The 20,158-nt window shown below is 46.6% G+C and overlaps 1 protein-coding gene across 1 annotated transcript; it reads right to left on the reverse strand.

Moving 5' to 3' along the window:
• Nucleotides 1-6,649: 6,649 nt before the first annotated feature.
• Nucleotides 6,650-12,137, reverse strand: LOC148107578 (ral-GDS-related protein-like). Its single transcript, XM_087856559.1, has 7 exons — nucleotides 11,860-12,137; nucleotides 10,931-11,146; nucleotides 10,461-10,564; nucleotides 9,855-9,980; nucleotides 8,731-8,824; nucleotides 8,352-8,420; nucleotides 6,650-6,809 (listed from the first exon to the last, which is right to left on the reverse strand). Exons 1-7 carry the CDS (start codon nucleotides 12,127-12,129, stop codon nucleotides 6,684-6,686), a joined length of 1,005 nt encoding a protein of 334 aa, XP_087712685.1. The 5' UTR covers nucleotides 12,130-12,137; the 3' UTR covers nucleotides 6,650-6,683.
• Nucleotides 12,138-20,158: the final 8,021 nt, after the last annotated feature.

Here is a 20,158-nt window from a genome sequence, read left to right on the forward strand (position 1 = left end):
GTTAAGAAATGGGAAGAAGACATGAATAGCCACTTTTCCAAAGGAGGCATCCAGACAGCTAGCAGACACAAAAAAAGATGCTCAACATCACTCATCATCAGGGAAGTGTGAATCAAAACCACAATGAGATACCACCTCACACCTGTCAGAATGGCTAAAATTAACAACACAAGAAACAACCGGTGTTGGGGAGTATGCGGAGAAAGGGAAACCCTCTTACACTGTTGGTGGGAATGCATACTGGTGCAGCCACTCTGGAAAACAGTATGGAAGTTCCTCAAGAAGTTAAAATTGGAACTACCCTACGACCCAGCAATTCCACTACTAGGTATTTACCCAAGGGAATGTGAAGCTTTTAACAACACAGGAACAGACTTTCTGATTTAGAAAATAAAAAGGAGAAGTAATGACATAGGCAATGGAGAATCTTGCATAAAAATATCAATTCTTATGGGAAAGTGGCTTATAATAAAAAATTAGACTATATAGTTTCACCTTTGGATGGAGATCCACAAAATTAAACTAAATGCCTTCAGATTTTGAATTTTTAATGGGAGAAAATTTGATTTGCAATGAATTATTACATATAATTAACAAAAGGCAGCCACTGACTTGGTTCTTTAATATTCTGAAGGTTTAAGTTTTGATACATTTCATCTTAAATGGTTTTAAACAGCAGGCTGTTGTTAGTATATTAAAAATCACCATTGTGTCTTGATCTTCTAGAACTGGTTCATGATATTCTCTTACTACATTCTTATAAAAATTTCCTAGTGGCCTGGATTGATTTTTACTTTTTAACCATACTAGTCACATTGGAGTCCTGCAAAGATAATTAATGAGCTAATATTTAAAAATATTTAAGGTTGTCACTATATTATGAGAAAATGTCAAACATACAAAATGTTCTCTTTTGAAAACAAGCCAAGAAGTATATTTTAAATACATATAATTAGTCTTCCTTTAAAGCCAAGAAAGTAAAATTATAATTAATTCTGCTTTTGACATACTTGAAATATTGTATCTCAAAATAATGTCTTTTAATACACCTACTGCTTACTTTTTCAATATTTTTAAAATACTTTTGGGGCACCTGGGTGGCTCAGTAGGTTAAGTGTCTGCCTTCAGCTCAGGTCATGATCCTGGAGCCCTGGGACCGAGCACCACATCAGGCTCCCTGCTCGGTGGGGAGTTCGCTTCCCTCTCTCACTCTGTCCCTTCACCTACTTGGGCTCTCTCTTTCTCCCTCCCTCTCTCTGTCAAATAAATAAAGAAAATCTTTTAAAAATTTACATATTTAAATGCTTTCACATTGTAGGAAAAATTAGCCATTAAAAATTAATTTAGGGAGCTATATAATTTTACACTTTTACCCTTAGGCCTGTGGATTCCATACATCTCTGCCAGGTACCTCCCGTGTCCCTCAGCTCATTGGACTGAAAGGTCCTGATATCTTGTATATTCTTTTCATCATCATCCACGTGTTTCTCTCTCTCTGAACCTGTGCAGGGGTTTCTCCCCACAAAACAACCCCGAATCTATAAAAAAACAAAAAACAAACAAAAACAAAACAAAACAAACAAAAACCCCAGAGCATTATTTTGACCCACCAAGTCCCTTGAAGAACAGAGCCTGTTGTAAAAATAAGTAGTGTTAAGGTATTACCCGAGAAAGCAGAGAATAATACACAGGGGAATTGTCCAAAAAAGGCAGGCTCTGAAGAAAATCCTCTCGGACAAGTGGCGGCCCAGCCCCTTAAAACTCAGCTACCGTGGCGCCCACAGGGGAGTGTTCTCCTCACACTGATGCCACCCCCACGCAGTCCTGAAGCCATGGAGGAGCCTTCCCGGAAGTTCCTGAGGAAATTACCTCAAAGAGGATGAGCTGAATGTCCTCTGAAGAACCACTCACGTGGTCCATGCCGCTCCTAAAGGGTGGATTCCTTCGCCCCCTGCCGGCTGTCTGGTGCAGCGCAGGACGCTGAGAACTCACTGTTTGAGGTGGCCATGCATGCCCTTTCTGCCGTCCAGGGCCGCGCAGCCCGCTCTGGGGTCACAGGAAGTGGATGGGCACTTCCTCATGGCCAGAATGCTAAATCACTCAAAAATCTCAATGCCCCAGCTTTCTTCCTGATTGCATCTGTGATGCTCTACTCTAGCCATGCCTACTGTCTTGCCTGGAACTTGCCTCACTCCTTGAAGCCATGGCCTGGGGAACAAGGGAGTCATCAGGCTTTTGAGTCATCTCAAAAAAAAAAAAAAAAAAAATCGCCTCTGTGCCATGACATACTGACAGTAACAATTTCAACTCCCTAAAAAGAGCCACCCATTTCCGCCATCAGGTTCTCCACTGGATCTTTAACCTATTAGATAGAGAGCACTGCAGCTCTCCTTGGGGTAGGGTCCTCCTTGATGAACTAATATGTGCACTTGATCGCAATCACAAATAACTGAAGCAGAAGATGAAAGTGGAAAATCTTTGGCTTGTCCTAATTTTGAAATTGTGGTCTAGAGGCACTTCCAAAAGCTTGGGTGGTTGTCTATACAGCTGGCATACTTCGAAGCTTTGTCAAGGAAGGAATCAAACTGTGTTGGGTTTTGGTTTGGGGGGGTTTTGTTTTGTTTTGTTTTGTTTTTGGTTGCTATTTATTTGCTTTTTTCTCACTTAGCAAGTCCTCTGAAAAACTAATGAATAGGGTGGAACATTATGTTCACGACCCTCTCTATTCAGTTATGTTTTTGTGCACAAGAAAGTAATCTGCACTCATACGATCTATAAAACATCTGAAAATGTAATAATAGTAATACATTTAAAATATGATACATCTTGAATACACAAAAAATGATTTAGAGAGAACATGATCTATGTTTCTTAAATAAAGAAACTTACGAATTACATTTTAAATTTATCCTCTCAAAATTCGTTGTGTTAAAACTTTACCTCCTGATCATGGTATGGGAACTTCAGGTGAGCTCCGAACAGTGTCTGTTTTTCACCCAGATTGTAAGCAATTCAGTATTTAAATTGATAATTCTATGTCCATGCATGTCCACAGATAATCAGTTTGATGGCATTTCCATGATGGAACTCCCTACACCCTCCCCTCTCATGCCCCGTCTTTCCAAGAGGAAAGGTTCAATCCCCCTCCCCCGACATAACCAAAGCATTAAACTATGGCAAAGAATGCAGCCACTCATGGGCTTGGGCTTAGCTACCAATTCAGGAAAAATCAGTAACAACACAACTGTGTATGCACACTTGTGACTGTCTGAGACCCTGGACTTCAGAACCACATGGACCCAGAAGTCATCTTGGCCAGTGGGGAAGAATGTGGGGATTCTCACTGGCCATTTATATGGACCCGATTTTGTCAACTAAAAAACCATCCCACGTACAGTAAGTCCCAGGCACGAAGGAGTGGCAACGATGTAGTGAATTTCTGCCTTAAAAAGAATTGTATAAGAACTGCAGGGATGCTGAAAATCTCATTCATACAGAGCATAAATGTTTGTGGAAGGGGGCCCAGCTATAGATTTAAAACATGCATCACAATGTTTTTTTTAATAATTTTTTATTATGTTATGTTAGTCACCATACAGTATATCCTTAGTTTTTGATGTAGTGTTCCATGATTCTTTATTTGCGTTTAACACCCAGTGCACCATGCAATATGTGCCCTCCTTAATACCTATCACTGGCCTATCCCAATCCCCCACCACCCTACCCTCTGAAGCCCTCAGTTTGTTTCCCAGAGACCATAGTCTCTCATGGTTCATTCCCCCTTCTGTTTGCGGCCCCCCTTCATTCTTCCCTTCCTTCTCCTACCGATTGTCCTGCTATTTCTTATTTTCCATAAATGAGTGAAACCATATGATATTTGTCTTTCTCAGCTTGACTTATTTCACTTAGCATAATCTCCCCCAGTCCCTCCATGTTGCTGCAAATGTTGGGTAATCATTCTTTCTGATGGCTGAGTAATATTCCATTGTATATATGGACCACATCTTCTTTATCCATTCGTCTCTTGATGGGCATCTTGGCTACAAACCCAAAAGATTCCACACCCAAATTACTAGAACTTATAGAGCAATTCAGTAATGTGCCGGGATACAAAATCAATGCTCAGAAATCAGTTGCATTTCCATACACGAACAATGAGACTGAAGAAAGAGAAATTAGGGAATCCATTCCATTTACAATAGCACCAAAAATCATACGTTATCTCAGAATTAACTTAACCAGAGACATAAAGGATCTGTATTCTAGAAACTACAAATCACTCTTGAAAGACACTGAAGAAGACACAAAAAGATGGAAAAATATTCCATGCTCATGGATCAGAAGAATAAACATAGTTAAAATGTCTATGCTAACCAGAGCAATCTATACTTTCAATGCTATCCCGATCAAAATAACAATGACATCTTTCAAAGACTGGAACAAACAGCCCTTAAATTTCTGTGGAACCAGAAAAGGCCCCGAATCGCCAAGGAATTGTTGAAAAGGAAAAACAAAGCTGGGGGCATCATGTTGCCGGATTTCAAGCTATACTACAAAGCTGTGATCACAAAGACAGCATGGTACTGGCACAAAAACAGACACATAGACCAATGGAACAGAACAGAGAACCAAGAAATGCACCCTCGGCTCTTTGGGCAACTAATCCTTGACAAAGCAAGATAAAACATCCAGTGGAAAAAAGACAGTCTCTTCAATAAATGTTGTTGGGAAAATTGGACAGCTACATGCAAAAGAATGAAACTGGACCACTCTCTCACACCATACACAAAGATAAACTCCAAGTGGATGAAAGATCTCGATGTGAGACAGGAAACCATCAAAATCCTAGAGGAGAACATAGGCTGCAACCTCTTTGACATCGGTCACAGCAACTTTTTTCATGACACATCTCCAAAGGCAAGAAAAACAAAAGAAAAAATGAACTTGTGGGACTTCCTCAAGATAAAAAGCTTCTGCACAGCCAAGGAAACAGTCAAAAAAACTAAGAGGCAGCCCCCGGAATGGGAGAAGATAATTGCAGATGACACTACAGATAAAAGATTAGTACCAAGATCTACAAAGAGCTTCTCAAACTCAATACACGTGAAACAAATAATCAAATAAAAAAATGGGCAGAAGATACGAACAGACATTTTTCCAATGAAGATGTTCAAATGGCTAACAGACACAGGAAAATATGTTCAAAATCATTAGCCATCAGGGAAATTCAAATCAAAACCACACTGAGATACCACCTTACGCCAGTTAGAATGGCACAAATGGACAAGGCAGGAAACAACAAATGTTGGAGAGGATGTGGAGAAAGGGGATCCCTCCTGCATTGTTGGTGGGAATGCAAGTTGGTACAGCCACTTTGGAAAACAGTGTGGAGGTCCCTTAAAAAGTTAAAAATTGAGCTACCCTATGATCCAGCCATTGCACTACTGGATATTTACCCCAAAGATACAGACGTAGTGAAGAGAAGGGCCATATGCACCCAATGTCCATAGCAGCATTGTCCACAATAGCTAAATCGTGGAAAGAGCCGAGATGCCCTTCAACAGATGACTGGATTAAGAAGTTGTGGTCCATATATACAATGGAATATTACTCAGCTATCAGAAAGAACTAGTTCTCAACATTTGCTGCAACATGGACGAGACTGGAGGAGATCATGCTAAGCGAAATAAGTCAAGCAGAGAAAGTCAATTATCATATGGTTTCACTCATTTATGGAACATAAGAAGTAGGAAGATCGGTAAGAGAAGAAAGGGAAGAAGAAAGGGGGGGTAAACAGAAGGAGGAATGAACCATGAGAGACTATGGACTCTGGGAAACAAACTGAGGGCTTCGGAGGGGAGGGAGGTGAGAGAATGGGATAGGCTGGAGATGGGTAGTAAGGAGGGCACGTATTGCATGGTGCACTGGGTGTTATATGCAAGTAATGAATCATGGAACTTTACATCAAAAACTAGGGATGTGCTATATAGTGACTAACATAATATAATAAATAAATATTATTTTAAAAAGATTTCTTTATTCAAGAAGGAATGTGAACATCTGTCCATCATTTAAATTAGCATAGGAAGTAAAAGAATCAAATAACTCTCGGGCTGTAAAAGCAACAGGACTTTAATATAAAGATATTTAAATCTAGCATTTACTAAATATCGCCCCTCCAAATAGGTATATATAGGCCTTGGAGAAGTCAGGGAGATGGGTGGGATCATTACCTCTTCCCCTGGCCTTCAGGGGACCACAGGAAGAGCCTCCCAATGGTCTCCTTCCCCTCAGAGCAGGGGTCCTGGAACCCCCAAGCATCCCAGTTGTGTCCCCACAGCTGAGGAAGAGGTTGCACTGCCAGGCTGGACACTCACTTGCCCCTGAGCTTGATGGTGGCTGGCTCTTCCTGGCCTTGACAGTTCTGCTGGCTGACTAGGAGCGGGGCTCCAGCTGGCAGGACAGGATGTAGCTACAGGACAGAGTGACACCTATGAGCCTATCAGGAGCCACAGTTAAGATGTCCTTCCCAGTGTCTGACCAGCAGCTAAAGTCCAGGTACTCCAGGGGTCACAGTGCAAAAAGGTCTGGGGCTGTCCGGAGAGCCATGGACACAGGTTCTCTGGACTGGCCACCAGGGAGAGTCCACCACTGCCCTCCCCCACCTCCGGCCTGGCGCCATCTCACCTCTCTTTCTCACTGAGCCTCTCCATGTCTCGGAACCAGGCCCCAAATTGCTCCTCGGGGTTGAGGTTGTAATTCTTTGCAGCCACCTGTAGCAGCAGGATCTCCCTCATTATTTCATATTCCTGGGGCCAGAGAGGAGGACAGGATACAGACAAGAGCTCATGGGGGATGCTGGAAGGCCTCATGGGGTACGAGGAATGGGCCAGGGGATAGGTCCTAGGTCTTTGCATACATGGGAACCTGCCTTCCCTCAATTCCATCCAGACCATGTCTGTTCTGAGAGGTAGGTATAAATAGCCCGTCCTAAAGGAAGTTTGCCTTGAATCTACCCCCAACCCCCACCCCCAAACGTCAGTTGGCCGGGTATTACACTTCTCTGCTATCAAACTTGCCCAATAAACATAAAACACGCGATGGATCCAGGGAGCAATCTGTTGGGGGTGGGGGTGGAGGTCTCTGATTTCCACTCCCCAACTTCTCCTGCAGGAGGTGTCACAGCTGCTCACCTCATTCCTCTTCCTGAGATTGAGCTCTCCCCCCTGGAAGGCAGACAATCAAAATCCATCAGAAAGAGCCCAGTAGCCATTACTAGCCCCTCTATGCCCACTTCTTCTCATGTTGCACTACCGCCAGGTCCCGCAAGGGGGCCAGACACATACAGAAAACAGGACAAGGCTCCAGCCAGGTTCTGGGCCCAAAGAAGTGGGGGCATGGGGACAGAGGCTCAGAGGCTCAGGGACGTTATAGCCCAGCCCTTTCTGGTGATGATACGAGGAAGCTGAGGCCTCAGGCAGGAAGGGACTGCTCATTCACTTATGTGCTTCCTGACGTGGAGGGGGCTAGACTTCGTTCTTCCGCAAGGGGCATCATATGAGGAAAAGGCTGATTCCAGCTCTGTCAGAACCTTGTGCACTTTGCAGTCAGGCATGTCTGCTGCTTGACCAGCCTGGGGAGCCCAGTCCAATGTCTTATGCGGAGTCTCCCTTCACTCACCCTTAAGATGGGCATGATTTACCAGCTCACAGGAGTGGCTATGAGGTTCTCAGGAGAGGAGGTTTGCCAAGTTCTGACAGCTCAGGTCTCAGCACAGGGGCTCTCTACTCCCAAGCCTCAGTCATGGTTCCCTGCTCAGTCCCCAGGCTAACTCACCTCCAGATATTCCTCCATTGTCAGGTGCAGCATAAGCAGGTCATTGATGAATGTTTGAAGGTAGGCGACAACACCCTGTGCCATCATAGGTAGGGGTGGGATGAGCCCCTGCTCTCAGGAGCCCCCACAGCTTTCCACAGAAAACTCCTCACCCTCAGCCTCTTGGCCCACCCCAGGGTTCCCACATGGAGCAGGCTATGTCCCTCAGCAGCCTCCCCCCAATTCCTCCTCTCCTCACCCTCCAAAACCACCAGACTCCTAATTACTTCCCAGGACCTGACTTTGGCAAATCGCAGGGTTATGTGGTCCCAGGCCCCTCCCTACCCCCAAATCCATCCTGCACCCAGCTTTACACACCATCTTCCTGGTCACTTCTAAGGAAGGATTTCAGGCGCTGTGACAAGAGGAGTCAGGGCTGGTGTAAGAAGGCCCCTCCTCTCTTGATTTGGAGGCCTCCTGCTGGAGGGGGAGCCCCTGCTCTCACCCTGGATCCCCTGCCCCACGGGCACACTTACTTTCTGCTGCTGGCTCTCCTGGGTTTCCTGGGTGTTTATGTCCTGGGTGACAAACTTGGAGGGTGCCTCCTGCCAGGGTTGAGGATGGGGTCAGTGAGGCTACACTCCCCTCACTCAAATGGTTTGAGCACTACTGGTTTTGGCCACAGGACATCTGACCTGAGTTATCTGGTACCAGTGTTATTCTATCTTCCCAGTGTGTTCTGATTCTGGATCAATCCCAGCTCCCGCACTCACTCTGTGTGTGACCTAGGGACCACAGGCTTGGCCTCCCTGAGCCTGCTCCCTCATCTGAAAAGGGTGAGAACTCCACCCCCGTCACAGGGTCTCCTGAGGACCCAATGCCATATTTCTGTCATCACTTTTCTTGCCCTCGCACATCCAGGTGGACAGAAAGATCCACACATTCCTTTCCTCCCTTGAACCTCATCACCACTTGCTGAGGCCTGCACGACAGAATCATCATCTCCCCACTTCCCAGATGAGGAGACAGAGGCCCGAGAGGGGCAATAAGTTTTTCGGGGGCTCACAGATTGAGAGGTCACTGTTCCCTTTTAGCCAGAGACCCTATTCTCAGCAGCTCTCACTCAGTCAAAGACCACCACTGACCAGAAATCCTTTCCTCTGGGCTCTTGAGGAATGTCCAGGCCCCTGACTGGGTCAAGCCACAGATGGAGAGGGATGGGGTGTTCTCAAAGTCCGGTTAAGCAGCTCCTGCCTGCCTTAGCCCATCTGGAGTCTCTGCACCCAGACCAGAACCAAGGCAAAGCCAAATATTTCACCTCTCCCAAGCACCAGCTCCTCAGGGCATTCCTCAGCGGAGCAGTCTTTCTTCATTCACTCAGGAAGGGAACCCTGAAAGTGCTACGTCTGGCTGACAGAGAAGAGGATGACAGGACACTTTGTTTCCCCACTAACATGAAGCTGCTGAGGCCCATTCAGGAAGGATCCACTGTGAATCTATCATTGCCCCCAGACGCTCCTCATTAGCCCCTGAGGGCATATGTCGTTGTCAACTGGACACTCAGGTGAGAAGTAGCAGGTGAGTGCACAGTGTGGTGTCACAGAATGCACACATATCTGTCTCTGGCCCAGCCATTTGGACCCAAGCCCGGGAAGCCTTTTTGTCCACCGGGTCCATGGGAATCCCCTGGGAGATGCCCTCCCCTTGGAGGTGTTGCGAAAACAGAAGAACAAGCAGAGTCCAGGCTTTCTGAGAGCAGGCTGGGCTGGTTTAGGAAAGAGAGGAATCCCTAACCATCCCATCCACTCAATAGCCTAGAGGAAGATTCGTGCCAGCAAGATGGGCTCTCACGGAAGCAAGAGATTTGCTAATGTTGCCAGCTGGACAGCCCAGCCGACACCGCCATACACTATGACCAGAGACCCCTGTACCTCAAAGTGCCCCCCCCCACTTGGCCATAGGCCACACGGGTCCCTCTTCTTGTTAGTCCAGAAAGTCTAAAACATTAAGTGGGAAACTAACAGAACCACATCCTGCACAGTCCCCCTCCCCTCTCAGTCCTCCTCTCTTTCCAGACCCCCAGCCTCCACTCTACCCTGGTCATCAGGTCCCTGCTCAGTGCCTTGTCTTGGGTTTGCAGCTTCTTATATTTTTGGTAGTTCTTCCTGAGAGGAGAGAAAAGAAAAAAGAAAAATTTAGGAATAATGTGAGGGATCTGAGGGCAAGTCCCTTTTATTTCAGAGCCAAAAGCTTCACCTGAATGAGTGTTTTCCCTGGGTTCCTCTGTGCGCTAAGGTCTCTGTGTGACTGGGGAGGGGACCTCCCATGGTGGTCACCTGAGGCCTCTATTCGCATTTCTGTTGAGCTTCTCTGTGTTGCCTAGTTTTGGTTTTCTCTGTTGCTGTAAACACTTGAATATCTCCAACTTAAACCAACCCGGTATCTGATATATAAAGAAACTGCCTCCCGAGGCAGAACTGGTGGACTGAGGACCCAGAGAGGCTAAAGACCCCAACATCAGCCCAGTCTCTGTCTCCAGGGTTTGCTGCCTCCCAGGAGCTCCCAGCTGACTGAGGGAGCAATGGCAGATGCATGAGAGACCCCTAATCCATCCTGGTCTGACCTGTGGAGAGAGGCCTATCTACCTGGAAACTTGCTGCCATGTGTTCTTCAGACCGCAAATGGAGGTGTTCTGCAGAGCAGAGAGGATTGCATGCAAAGAGGAGTAGTTCCTCAGAATTTGGCACTCCTGGGGAGGAAAGAGGAGGAGCTGTGAGGTGGGGAGCTAGAGCCTTATTTGCTCTAGCTTCAGTCCCCTCATTTTAAATCTCTCCCCCTGCCTCCCCCGCACCCCCAGATGAGACAGATACTCAGGGAGCCCTGGAAGTGCACATTTAGGGCCAGAAGAGTAACACTCACAGGGAGGAGGATTTTGTTTAATTCAAAGAAGAAGCCAGGTAGGAAGCCCACCACTGGCACATGTGAGTCAAAGTCAGTGTGCCTCTTGCAGGAAAGGCCTAGGGACCGTGGAGGGGCTCAGACCACAGAACTGAGAAGGTGAAGAGGCAGTTCCCAAGAATCCAGAGTGGGACTCCACTGGAACTCCCCAGCATACCTGCGCCACCTGGATCCAGTACTCCACTACCCTGGCCCTGTCCTGGGCAGTCATGCTCAGGTCCCTGAGGCAGGTGGTGATGACACAACTGGTTACACTTTGGTAATGGGTGATGGCAGCACGGACTGTGGGTGCCAGGTGCTCATTGCCAGGCTTGTTCCTCTTGGACCAGATGAAGCCCAGGCAATGACTGGGTACCACCTTCTTGAATAGCTCCTGGGGACCAAGGAGAGAGTCACCTGGCACTGCCACACCCCAGCTCAGTGTTCACAGTCCCCCACAGTCCCAGGCAGGAGTGACTGGTCTAGACCTGGAGCTCAGGAAGCTGAGGAAATGTCTGAGCCTTGTGGGAGTGCCTAGGTTTTGTTCTCTGTCTACTGAGGGCATACAGCATGGGATGACTGGTGGGGAAGGAAGGAGTCATTTGCATCCAGCCCATCCTCATTAACTCTACGATTCCAGAAGGTGGTTCAAGTTGGTTCTTCCCAAGGGAGCATCTTTCACCCATGCTGATCACCCTCTGCTCTTTCTATTGAGATGCCCATTCTCCTGTGACAGCTACAGCCATGGCCTTGTTTGTCCTCCTTGTAATTAAGTACACACCAGGTGCCTAATAAGTGCTGAGGCTGCTGAGCCTCCTGGGCAAATGGGTGCCAACCCATGGGCCTGGCTGCTCTATCTGTTCTACCTCATTTAATCTGCACAGTCAACCTTTGCAGCAGGTGCTATTAGTGTCCATCTGTCCTGACCAAGGTGGATAGCAAAGGCACAGGGGCTAAGAAAGTTACCCACGTCACACAAATGGCAGGTGGTGGAACTGGGTTTTGAATCCAGATCGTAAGAGTCCAGATCAGGAAAAGGCAGGTCTGGGGCAGCTGATGGCAGAGGAAATCCCCGCCCCCCCTCCCAACAAGAAACCAGCTGCTCACCGCATCTATTACTGTTAATTGTTCTGCCACCAGCTGGGGAGGAAAGGCCATGAGGTCAGGCTTCTCCTCAGTTGGACTGCTCTTACTGGCCACATGCCAGGGGCAGGAGGCCTCTGAGGCTGGAGCTGGCTCTGTGTCTACTTTCAGAGGTGGAGATGAGGTTCTGAATATAGCTGAAGGTCCAGCTGACTCCGGTTCAGGGCTCGGCATTTGTGCCAGAGCTGATGTTTGCTCTTGCTCCAATACTGGAGCCCTTGATGGTGGCTCCATCACTAAAGGTGGTGGTAAAAACAGAGCTGGAACAAGCTCTAAATCCAGAGTTGGCCCTTGTTCTGACTTGGCAGTGGGCTGGGGCACTGGAGCTGGCACCGCAGAGGATAAAGAGAAAAGTTCAACAATGTACCTGAGTTTCCATGCGTCTTTCCAAAAACAGGAAGGATCCTACTGCCTTTAAGGGAATACCCAGCACATGAACCCCACCCTAGATATTTTTCCCAGACTGAAGTCCCCCTTACCCTCTTTTTCTGCCTCAATAGGCACTAGATGTTCCAAATGGACCATGGAAAGTGGGTCACGGCGCTTCAGGTCTAAGCCAGGCAAGTTGGTGTGCATGTACGCCACCTTTAGTTTTAACCAAAGATGGTAGAGGGTCTGCCAGTCCTCCTGTAAGTATTGATCTGGCCAGGTGTGCAAGATGGGAGAGAGGGCCCTGGGGGAAGTCGTGTATGGAACAGAGTCAGAGGCCCATCCTTTTGTTCCACACCATGCTTCCACATCCCCCTTCCTTGTGTCTGGGCACCAAAAGATGGCCCCACCCCACTCCCAACCACTCTGTGGCCATTTTTGCAATGGAAGGCATGGTCAAGGAGCACATCTAAAAGAGATCCTTGTGAGGCTCATCTTCCCACTGACACTTGTCTCCCAAAGGGCCTGGGCATAGCCTACCCCATCTTCCATGCTCATGATCGTCAGGATTGAGGTTTATGGCATATTTGTGAGCAGGCTGCTTACCACACCTACTATTCTGGGCCCCAGTGGTAGTGGTCAGAAGAGATGGATATGGACAGGGCAGGGAGTGTAAGATCGGAGTGGGGAAACGACGAGTCTCTCAGGGGCTGACTCAGCCCAGCCTCTCCTCTGCCTCCCAGGGGGCTTAGGACCCCATCCACACCTCTCTGACTCATTTTCTCATGCAGTGGAAGCCCTCAGACCTCAGACCTCTATGGGAATCAAACATGTGTGAGATCAGGGGACTACCAGTCCTTCCCCAGGGGCTCCCTTACTATCCCATTCTGCTTCTAGGCCCAAAGACTACTTACATTTTCAGTTGTTCTTCTGTTCCTTCGTCCACGTCCAAACATGGGAGGGTGCATCTGTATCTACAGGAGGTCACGAGGTCATCACATCTAATGTACTGAGAACATGACTGCTTATGATATCTAGTGTGACGCTCTAATTCTCAGACTAGAATTGAGGCCCAAGGATTGAGTCTGCTTCAGTCACTGAATTATCTTAGTGTCTACAAAAGTTCCTGCATGTGTTTAATATATATTGTCGAATGAATGAACCCCAACCAGAACCTCCCCAGACATCTGAGTGGGACCAGGGCTCCTCTTCCTGCCCTCAGAGAGACCTAATATGACTACACCAAAGCACCAGGAATAGTGGGATGGAATCTCAAAACTTCTTTGCAATTGGGAAACCGGGTTGCTTTCCATGTGCTTTTCCAAACTCACAGAGGCCACAGGCCTGGGAGGGGCAAGACAGAGAACTCCTTCACTAGGGACAGAGAAATACCAAACATGAAGATGCCCGGCACGTCCAGCAGTCCTTTCTGCAGAGCCAGGTACCAGGTAAGCACCTACCATGGGCTTATCCCACGATTTCCTACAGTAACTCTGTCATGTTTATTCTTTTGCCACCCTACTTTTCAGAAGAGCAAGGTGAAGTTCAGAGAGGTGTGTTGACATTCCCCAGACACACAGTTAGTAGGCAGGAGACTCGCCATAATGCTATGGAGGGAGCAGGCACTCACCTTTTAAAAAAATAATCCAGGATCGTTTGGGAGCTGGTGAAGGCCTGGTAGGGGTCCAGGAATGTAGTGATGTAGGAGATGTTTTCACATCTTGGGTATGCTGGTACCAGGGACTCTAACATTTGAATTGTGCCTTCCTGGAGTGTCTGCATTGTGCGGGCCTCATCCAGGCACAGTGTGGACTCCTTTTCACGCTGGTGGACAAGAGGAGCATATCACTATGAGCCACCAGGAAGATCAGGGTCTGGAGCTCAGACTGGAAATTCCCACCACCTCAAGAACTTGTGCAAGAAGAGGCACCTGAGTGCCTATACCATAAAATGTTCTAGGCTTTAAAAGTACATTTCCTGTATGGTCTCACTCATATGTAGAATTTAAGAATGAAAACAGATGAACATACGGGAAAGGGGGGGTGAAAGGAGAGAGGGAAACAAACCATAAGACACTCTTAATGATAGAGAACAAACTGAGGGTTGATGGAGGTCGGGGGGGGATGGGCTAGGTGGGTGATGGGTATTGAAGAGGGCACTTGTGATGAGCACTGGGTGTTGTATGTAAGTGATGAATCACTGACTTCCACTGTAGAAACCAATACTGCACTGTATGTTAACTAAGTAAAATTTAAATTAAAAAAGAAAAGTTTTTAAGTAAAATAAATAGAAGTACATTTTGATTTGGGGGGAATGATGAATAATTGATACCTTCAAGGCATTTTGTTAGCTGAAAACAATAGCACCTCTCTGTATTAATAGCCCATATTAAGAGGATTATCCCAGTGAGTCATCAACAAACTTCCCCACTGTAGATATTGGGAAAGAGAGGATTAGGGATTTCGTAGGGTTGCTCAAGATCATGCACATCAGAACTGAGAGCCATCTAAAGAGTAGGCTGCATGACATTCCCACGAAATTACCTGAGGCTTGGTCAGCTCCTGACAGGGATGGGAAGGATATGGAGTAACCACATTCCTGGGATGGTGCCAGGCAGTTGTCCGATTTGAGTCTGGGTTCTGGGCCCACCCCAGTCCCGGCTGTGGTAACCTGTAACCCCCACTGTGCCTACACTTACCCGAGCCCAGTGTCGGCTCTTCTTGTTGTCCTGGTGCATCTGCCCCTTGCTTAGGGAGAAGGAGTAGCTGAACCCATCAGTCAGCTCCTCGATGATCTCCTGGTTTGAGTTCTGCAAAGACAGTGCCTAATAGCTTGGCCAGGAGGAATAAAGGACATGTCTGGACATTGCCACCGGGGGATACTCTCAAGAGAAAATCTGTTCCACAGTTGGGGCAGAGTAGGGCATCTGCAAAGAACTCTACCCAGAGAGGAAACAAGATAAAACCTATAGGGCTCGGGATTAACATATGGGTAGAGAAATTCACCTTCTCATGCACCAGCCATGACCCAAGGTATGAACATGAAAGAACCACCAGGCTTCCAACACCTACCAACCAGCTTCTGCCCAGGAAGGACCCAACCCTGAATCCCTGCCTCCTCCATCCCCAACACACAACACACACTCACACACACACACACACACACACACACACACACGTGATGAGGGACAAGAGGTGCGGGGCTGCTCAGGGGGAATCACAATTTTGTCTCAGCCTGAATTGGCCTGCCTTGGGCTCTTCTGTGTTACCTTTCGGTGCCTTCTCCATAATGACCAGATTCGTCTGGACTGATGGCTGAGCCAATGTCTACAACGACAAAAAAGATTCTCAGTCTGAGCTTTCTTGGGCCCAGATCTTCTGCTACCGGAGAGACAACATCGGAACATCTTCCTCTCCTGACTGTCTCCAGTCAAGTGAGCTGGGTAGGGGGCTATCTCTAGAATATAGGTACTTGGTTACCAGAGTTCTAAGTTCTGTTGAGGTCTCTGACCAAACAAGTAGGTCACTTTTTGAAGATTCTGTTACCAGGGCCCCTTCTTTCAACCAGACTTACCCCTATGGACTGCTTACTGCTCCTCCTCCTCCCCCATGCCAACTCCTTAACTGTACAAAATTAGTCAAATCATCCCTCTTCACAGATCCCTGAAAATGTCATGAAGATCCTAACTTTGAGAAGACAGAGCTGATTTGGGGCCTCCTTTTTCTTACTATTCTTTGTCCTGGCAAAATCACTGTGCCTCTCAGGTCCTCCCCAGTCACCAAACCTGCACAAAAGGGATGAGGCTAGAACCTACTTTCTAGGGACCTCATCAGTTGTATCTGAGATTATATCTATTACACCTGTGGGATGGTGTCCTATGTATCTATGGCACAATTTAGTGATTGAAGAATTACAAGAAGGGGTTGGAACACCACTCAGAGCAGACCTGCGTTCCAGCAGTGTGGTATTGGAAAAGTCACTTCCAACTTTGCCTCATTTCTAGGTCAGACCCATGGGTGGATGAAATTAATGTTAATTCAGATATTGTCATCCTCTGGCATAAAATTGTCCATTGTCTCCTGTTATATTTAGAATGAGACCCATGTACGTCATCTCAGCTTATGGGGTGGACTGCCTCCACAATGGCTTTCAGTGATCCCCTCCCCTCCCCTGGTATACACATCCCCGTGTAACCACTAACTGTTTAGAAACTGGTTCATGACCAACAGAATATAGCTAATGTGATGGGATGTCTAAATTTTAGACAAAATGTCAAAAAGGCTCTCACTTTCCTCTCACTCCATCTCTTGCGTTTCCTCTCTCTCTCTCTCCCTGGCTCTCTCTCTCCCTGGCTCTCTCTCTCTCTCTGGTTTGCTCTCTCTGTCACATCCCCAGGGAATCAGGCACTGATGCTTTGAGCTGCCCTGTTAGAGTCTCACATAAAAGAGAACCAAGGGAGTGCCCAAGCTGACACATGGGAAAGATCTCGGGCTCTCTGTTGAAACTGCATTTGTGAGCCCTGTGAGTGAACTTGGGAGCAAATCCTGCACAGTCGAGCCTTAGTTGGGGCTACAGCCCCAACCTTGTGATACATCTTAAGGCAGAGACACAGCAGAGACACAGGTGGTGTCATGCCTGGACAGCTGGTGCACACAAATGGTGAGATATTAAATATTTGTGGTTTTAAAATGCAAGGTATTGGGGCAATATAGTCAGAGAGGAAATGATAACTGACACAGCCCACGAGGCCCCAGAACTTGGCCATGCCACCATTGCCCACCCCCTTCCTCCAAGGCTCCCTCCAGCCACACTGGCCACTTCTCTAACCTTTGCTGATCAAATCCACTTTTGCCTGAGTCTCTGTACCAGTGGTGCCTTCTCCCTGACACCCTGCTCCAAGACTTGTGCAGAGTGGCTTCCTCTCGTCATTTTGCTAACAGCAATGTCACCCCAGTGAGGCCTTGCAGACCCTCCACAGTCCTCCCTCACAGCAACCCACTCATTTTCACCACAACACTTGCTGTTTTTTTTTTTTCACATGTCTACGCTTTTGTGCTTTCGTCCATCCCCCCCGCCCCACCCAGACTGTGAACTCCTGGCAGGCAGGGACCACTGGGTCATTTTCTTCCCTGTTCTTAGGCGCGAGAGTGCTCCTTAGCGAAGGGAGAGTGCTTGGTGCATAGTTGCTGAAGGAATAAATGGGAAGATCTTGCACCCCTCCTTGTGCTTTTGAGCACTCAGATAGTGGAGATGAATGCTAGTAATAGGAGATGCAAGTTTCTGGGGCGGGGGGGACAGCCAAAAAGACCTCTGCGTGACTCTGGATGCTCCCGTAGCTCAAGAAATGTTCAGCTGGTACCGTGTAAGTTTAAGGTGTACAGCATAATTACTTGTCATACGTGTATTGTGTAATGATTACCACATTAAGTTTAGTTAACATCCACCTCCAACAATAACATATATATATATTTTTCCCTTGTCCTGAGAAGTTTTAGGATTTATTCTCTTAGCACCTTTCAAATATACCACACGGCAGTGTTAATTTATACAGTGCTTTATGTCAAATATCTCAATAAAACTGAACACAGAAAAAACAAAAACTCAGTGGGCACCACTGACACAGGAGGCTACCTTCTTCCTGGAGGCCAGCAGCTGTACTGCACCCCACGCAGGAACACCACCAAACAAAACAGGAACGTTTATTTGAGTTTCTGCACGATAGAGGCTCTCCAGAGTCCCAGGGGTAAAGGAGCGGGACCTGCAGGCTTCCAGGGCTGTAGGAGGGACTTTGAGAGACCCCCATGCTCCCCTATTTCTACCGACCTCCCCCGCCACCCAACAAGTGTCCTCTTAACTCATGAGGCATCCTTTTTTACCCAATTTTTATTTAAATTCTAGTCAGTTAACATATAGTGCAATATTGTTTTCAGGAGTAGAATTTAGTGAGTCAACACTTATATTTAACACCCAATGCTCAACATGACAAGTGCCCTCCTTAATACCCATCACCCATCTAGCCCATCCCCCACCCACCTCCCTCCACCAAACCTCAGTTTGTTCTCTGTCGTAAAGAGTCTCAGAAGGGGGGATGAAACATGAGAGACAATGGACTATGAGAAACAAACTGAGGGCCTCAGACAGGAGGGGGGTGAGGGAATGGGATAGACCGGTGATGGGTAGTAAGGAGGGCACGTATTGCATGGTGCACTGGGTGTTATACACAACTAATGAATCATCGAGCCTTACATCGGAAACTGGGGATGTACTGTATGGTGACTGACTAACATAATATAATAAAAAATCATTAAAAAAGAAAGAGTCTCCTATGGTTTGTTTCCTTCTCTCTCTCTCTTTTATCCCCTTCCCATGTGTTCATCTGTTTTCTTTCTTAAACTCCACATATGAGTGAAATCATATGGTATTTGTCTTAGTCTCCCTGACTTATTTCACTTAACATAATACATTCTAGCTCCATCCTTGTCATTGCAAATGGCAAGATTTCATTCTTTGATAGGTGAGTAATATTCTAGTGCATATATATATACACCACATCTTCTCTGTCCATTCATCAGTTGATGTACATTTGGGCTCTTTCCATAGTTTGGCTATTGTTGATAGTGCTACTATAAACATTGGGGTTCATGTATGCCTTCAAACCTGTATTTTTGTATTCTTTGGGTAAATACCTAGTAGTGCCACTGCTGGATCATAGGGTAGTCTATTTTTAACTTTTTTATTATGTTCTCAGATTGCTGAGGGTAGGATTTCCAGTACTATGGTGAACAACAGTAGTGAGTGTGGACATCCCTGTCATGTTCCTGACCTTCAGGGAAAGCTCTCAGTTTTTTCCCACCGAGCATGATGTTTGCTGTGGGTTTTTCATAAATGGCTTTATGATATTGAGGTATGTTCCTTCTATCCCCACACTGCAGAGAGTTTTAAGCAAGAAAGGATGCTGTATTTTGTCAAAAGCTTTTTCTGCATTTATTGAGAGGATCATATGGTTCTTGTGCTTTCTTTTTTTAATGTGGTGTATCAAATTCATGATTCATGGATGTTGAACCACCCTTGCAGCTCAGGAATAAATTCCACTTGGTCGTGGTGAATAATGATTTTTTTAATGATTTTTTTATTATATTATGTTAGTCACCATACAGTACATCCCCGGTTTCTGATGTAAGGCTCATGATTCATTAGTTGTGTATAACACACAGTGCACCATGCAATACGTGCCCTCCTTACTACCCATCACTGGTCTATCCTATTCCCCCATCCCCCTCCCCTTTGAGGCCCTCAGTTTGTTTCTCATAGTCCATAGTCTCTCATGTTTCATTCCCCCTTCTGATTACCCCCCCTTTCTTTATCCCTTTCTTCCCCTACCGATCATCCTAGTTCTTATGTACCATAGATGAGAGAAATCATATGATAGTTGTCTTTCTCTGCTTGACTTATTTCACTTAGTATTATCTCCTCCAGTGCCACCCATGTTGTAGCAAATGTTGAAAACTCGTTCTTTCTGATAGCTGAGTAATATTCCATTGTATATATGGACCACAACTTCTTAATCCAGTCATCTGTTGAAGGACATCTCGGCTCCTTCCACGATTTAGCTATTGTGGACATTGCTGCTATGAACATTGGGGTGCATATGGCCCTTCTCTTCACTACGTCTGTATCTTTGGGGTAAACACCCAGTAGTGCAATGGCTGGATCATAGGGTAGCTCAATTTTTAACTTTTTAAGAGAACTCCACACTGTTTTCCAGAGTGGCTGTACCAACTTGCATTCCCACCAACAATGTAGTAGGGATCCCCTTTCTCCACATCCTCTCCAACAATTGTTGTTTCTTGCCTTGTCTATTTTTGCCATTCTAACTGGCGTAAGGTGGTATCTC

This window comes from Ursus americanus, chromosome 28 (assembly GCF_024610735.1).
Source record: "Ursus americanus isolate L20-20 chromosome 28, mUrsAme1.1.p, whole genome shotgun sequence".
Lineage (NCBI taxonomy): Eukaryota > Metazoa > Chordata > Mammalia > Carnivora > Ursidae > Ursus > Ursus americanus.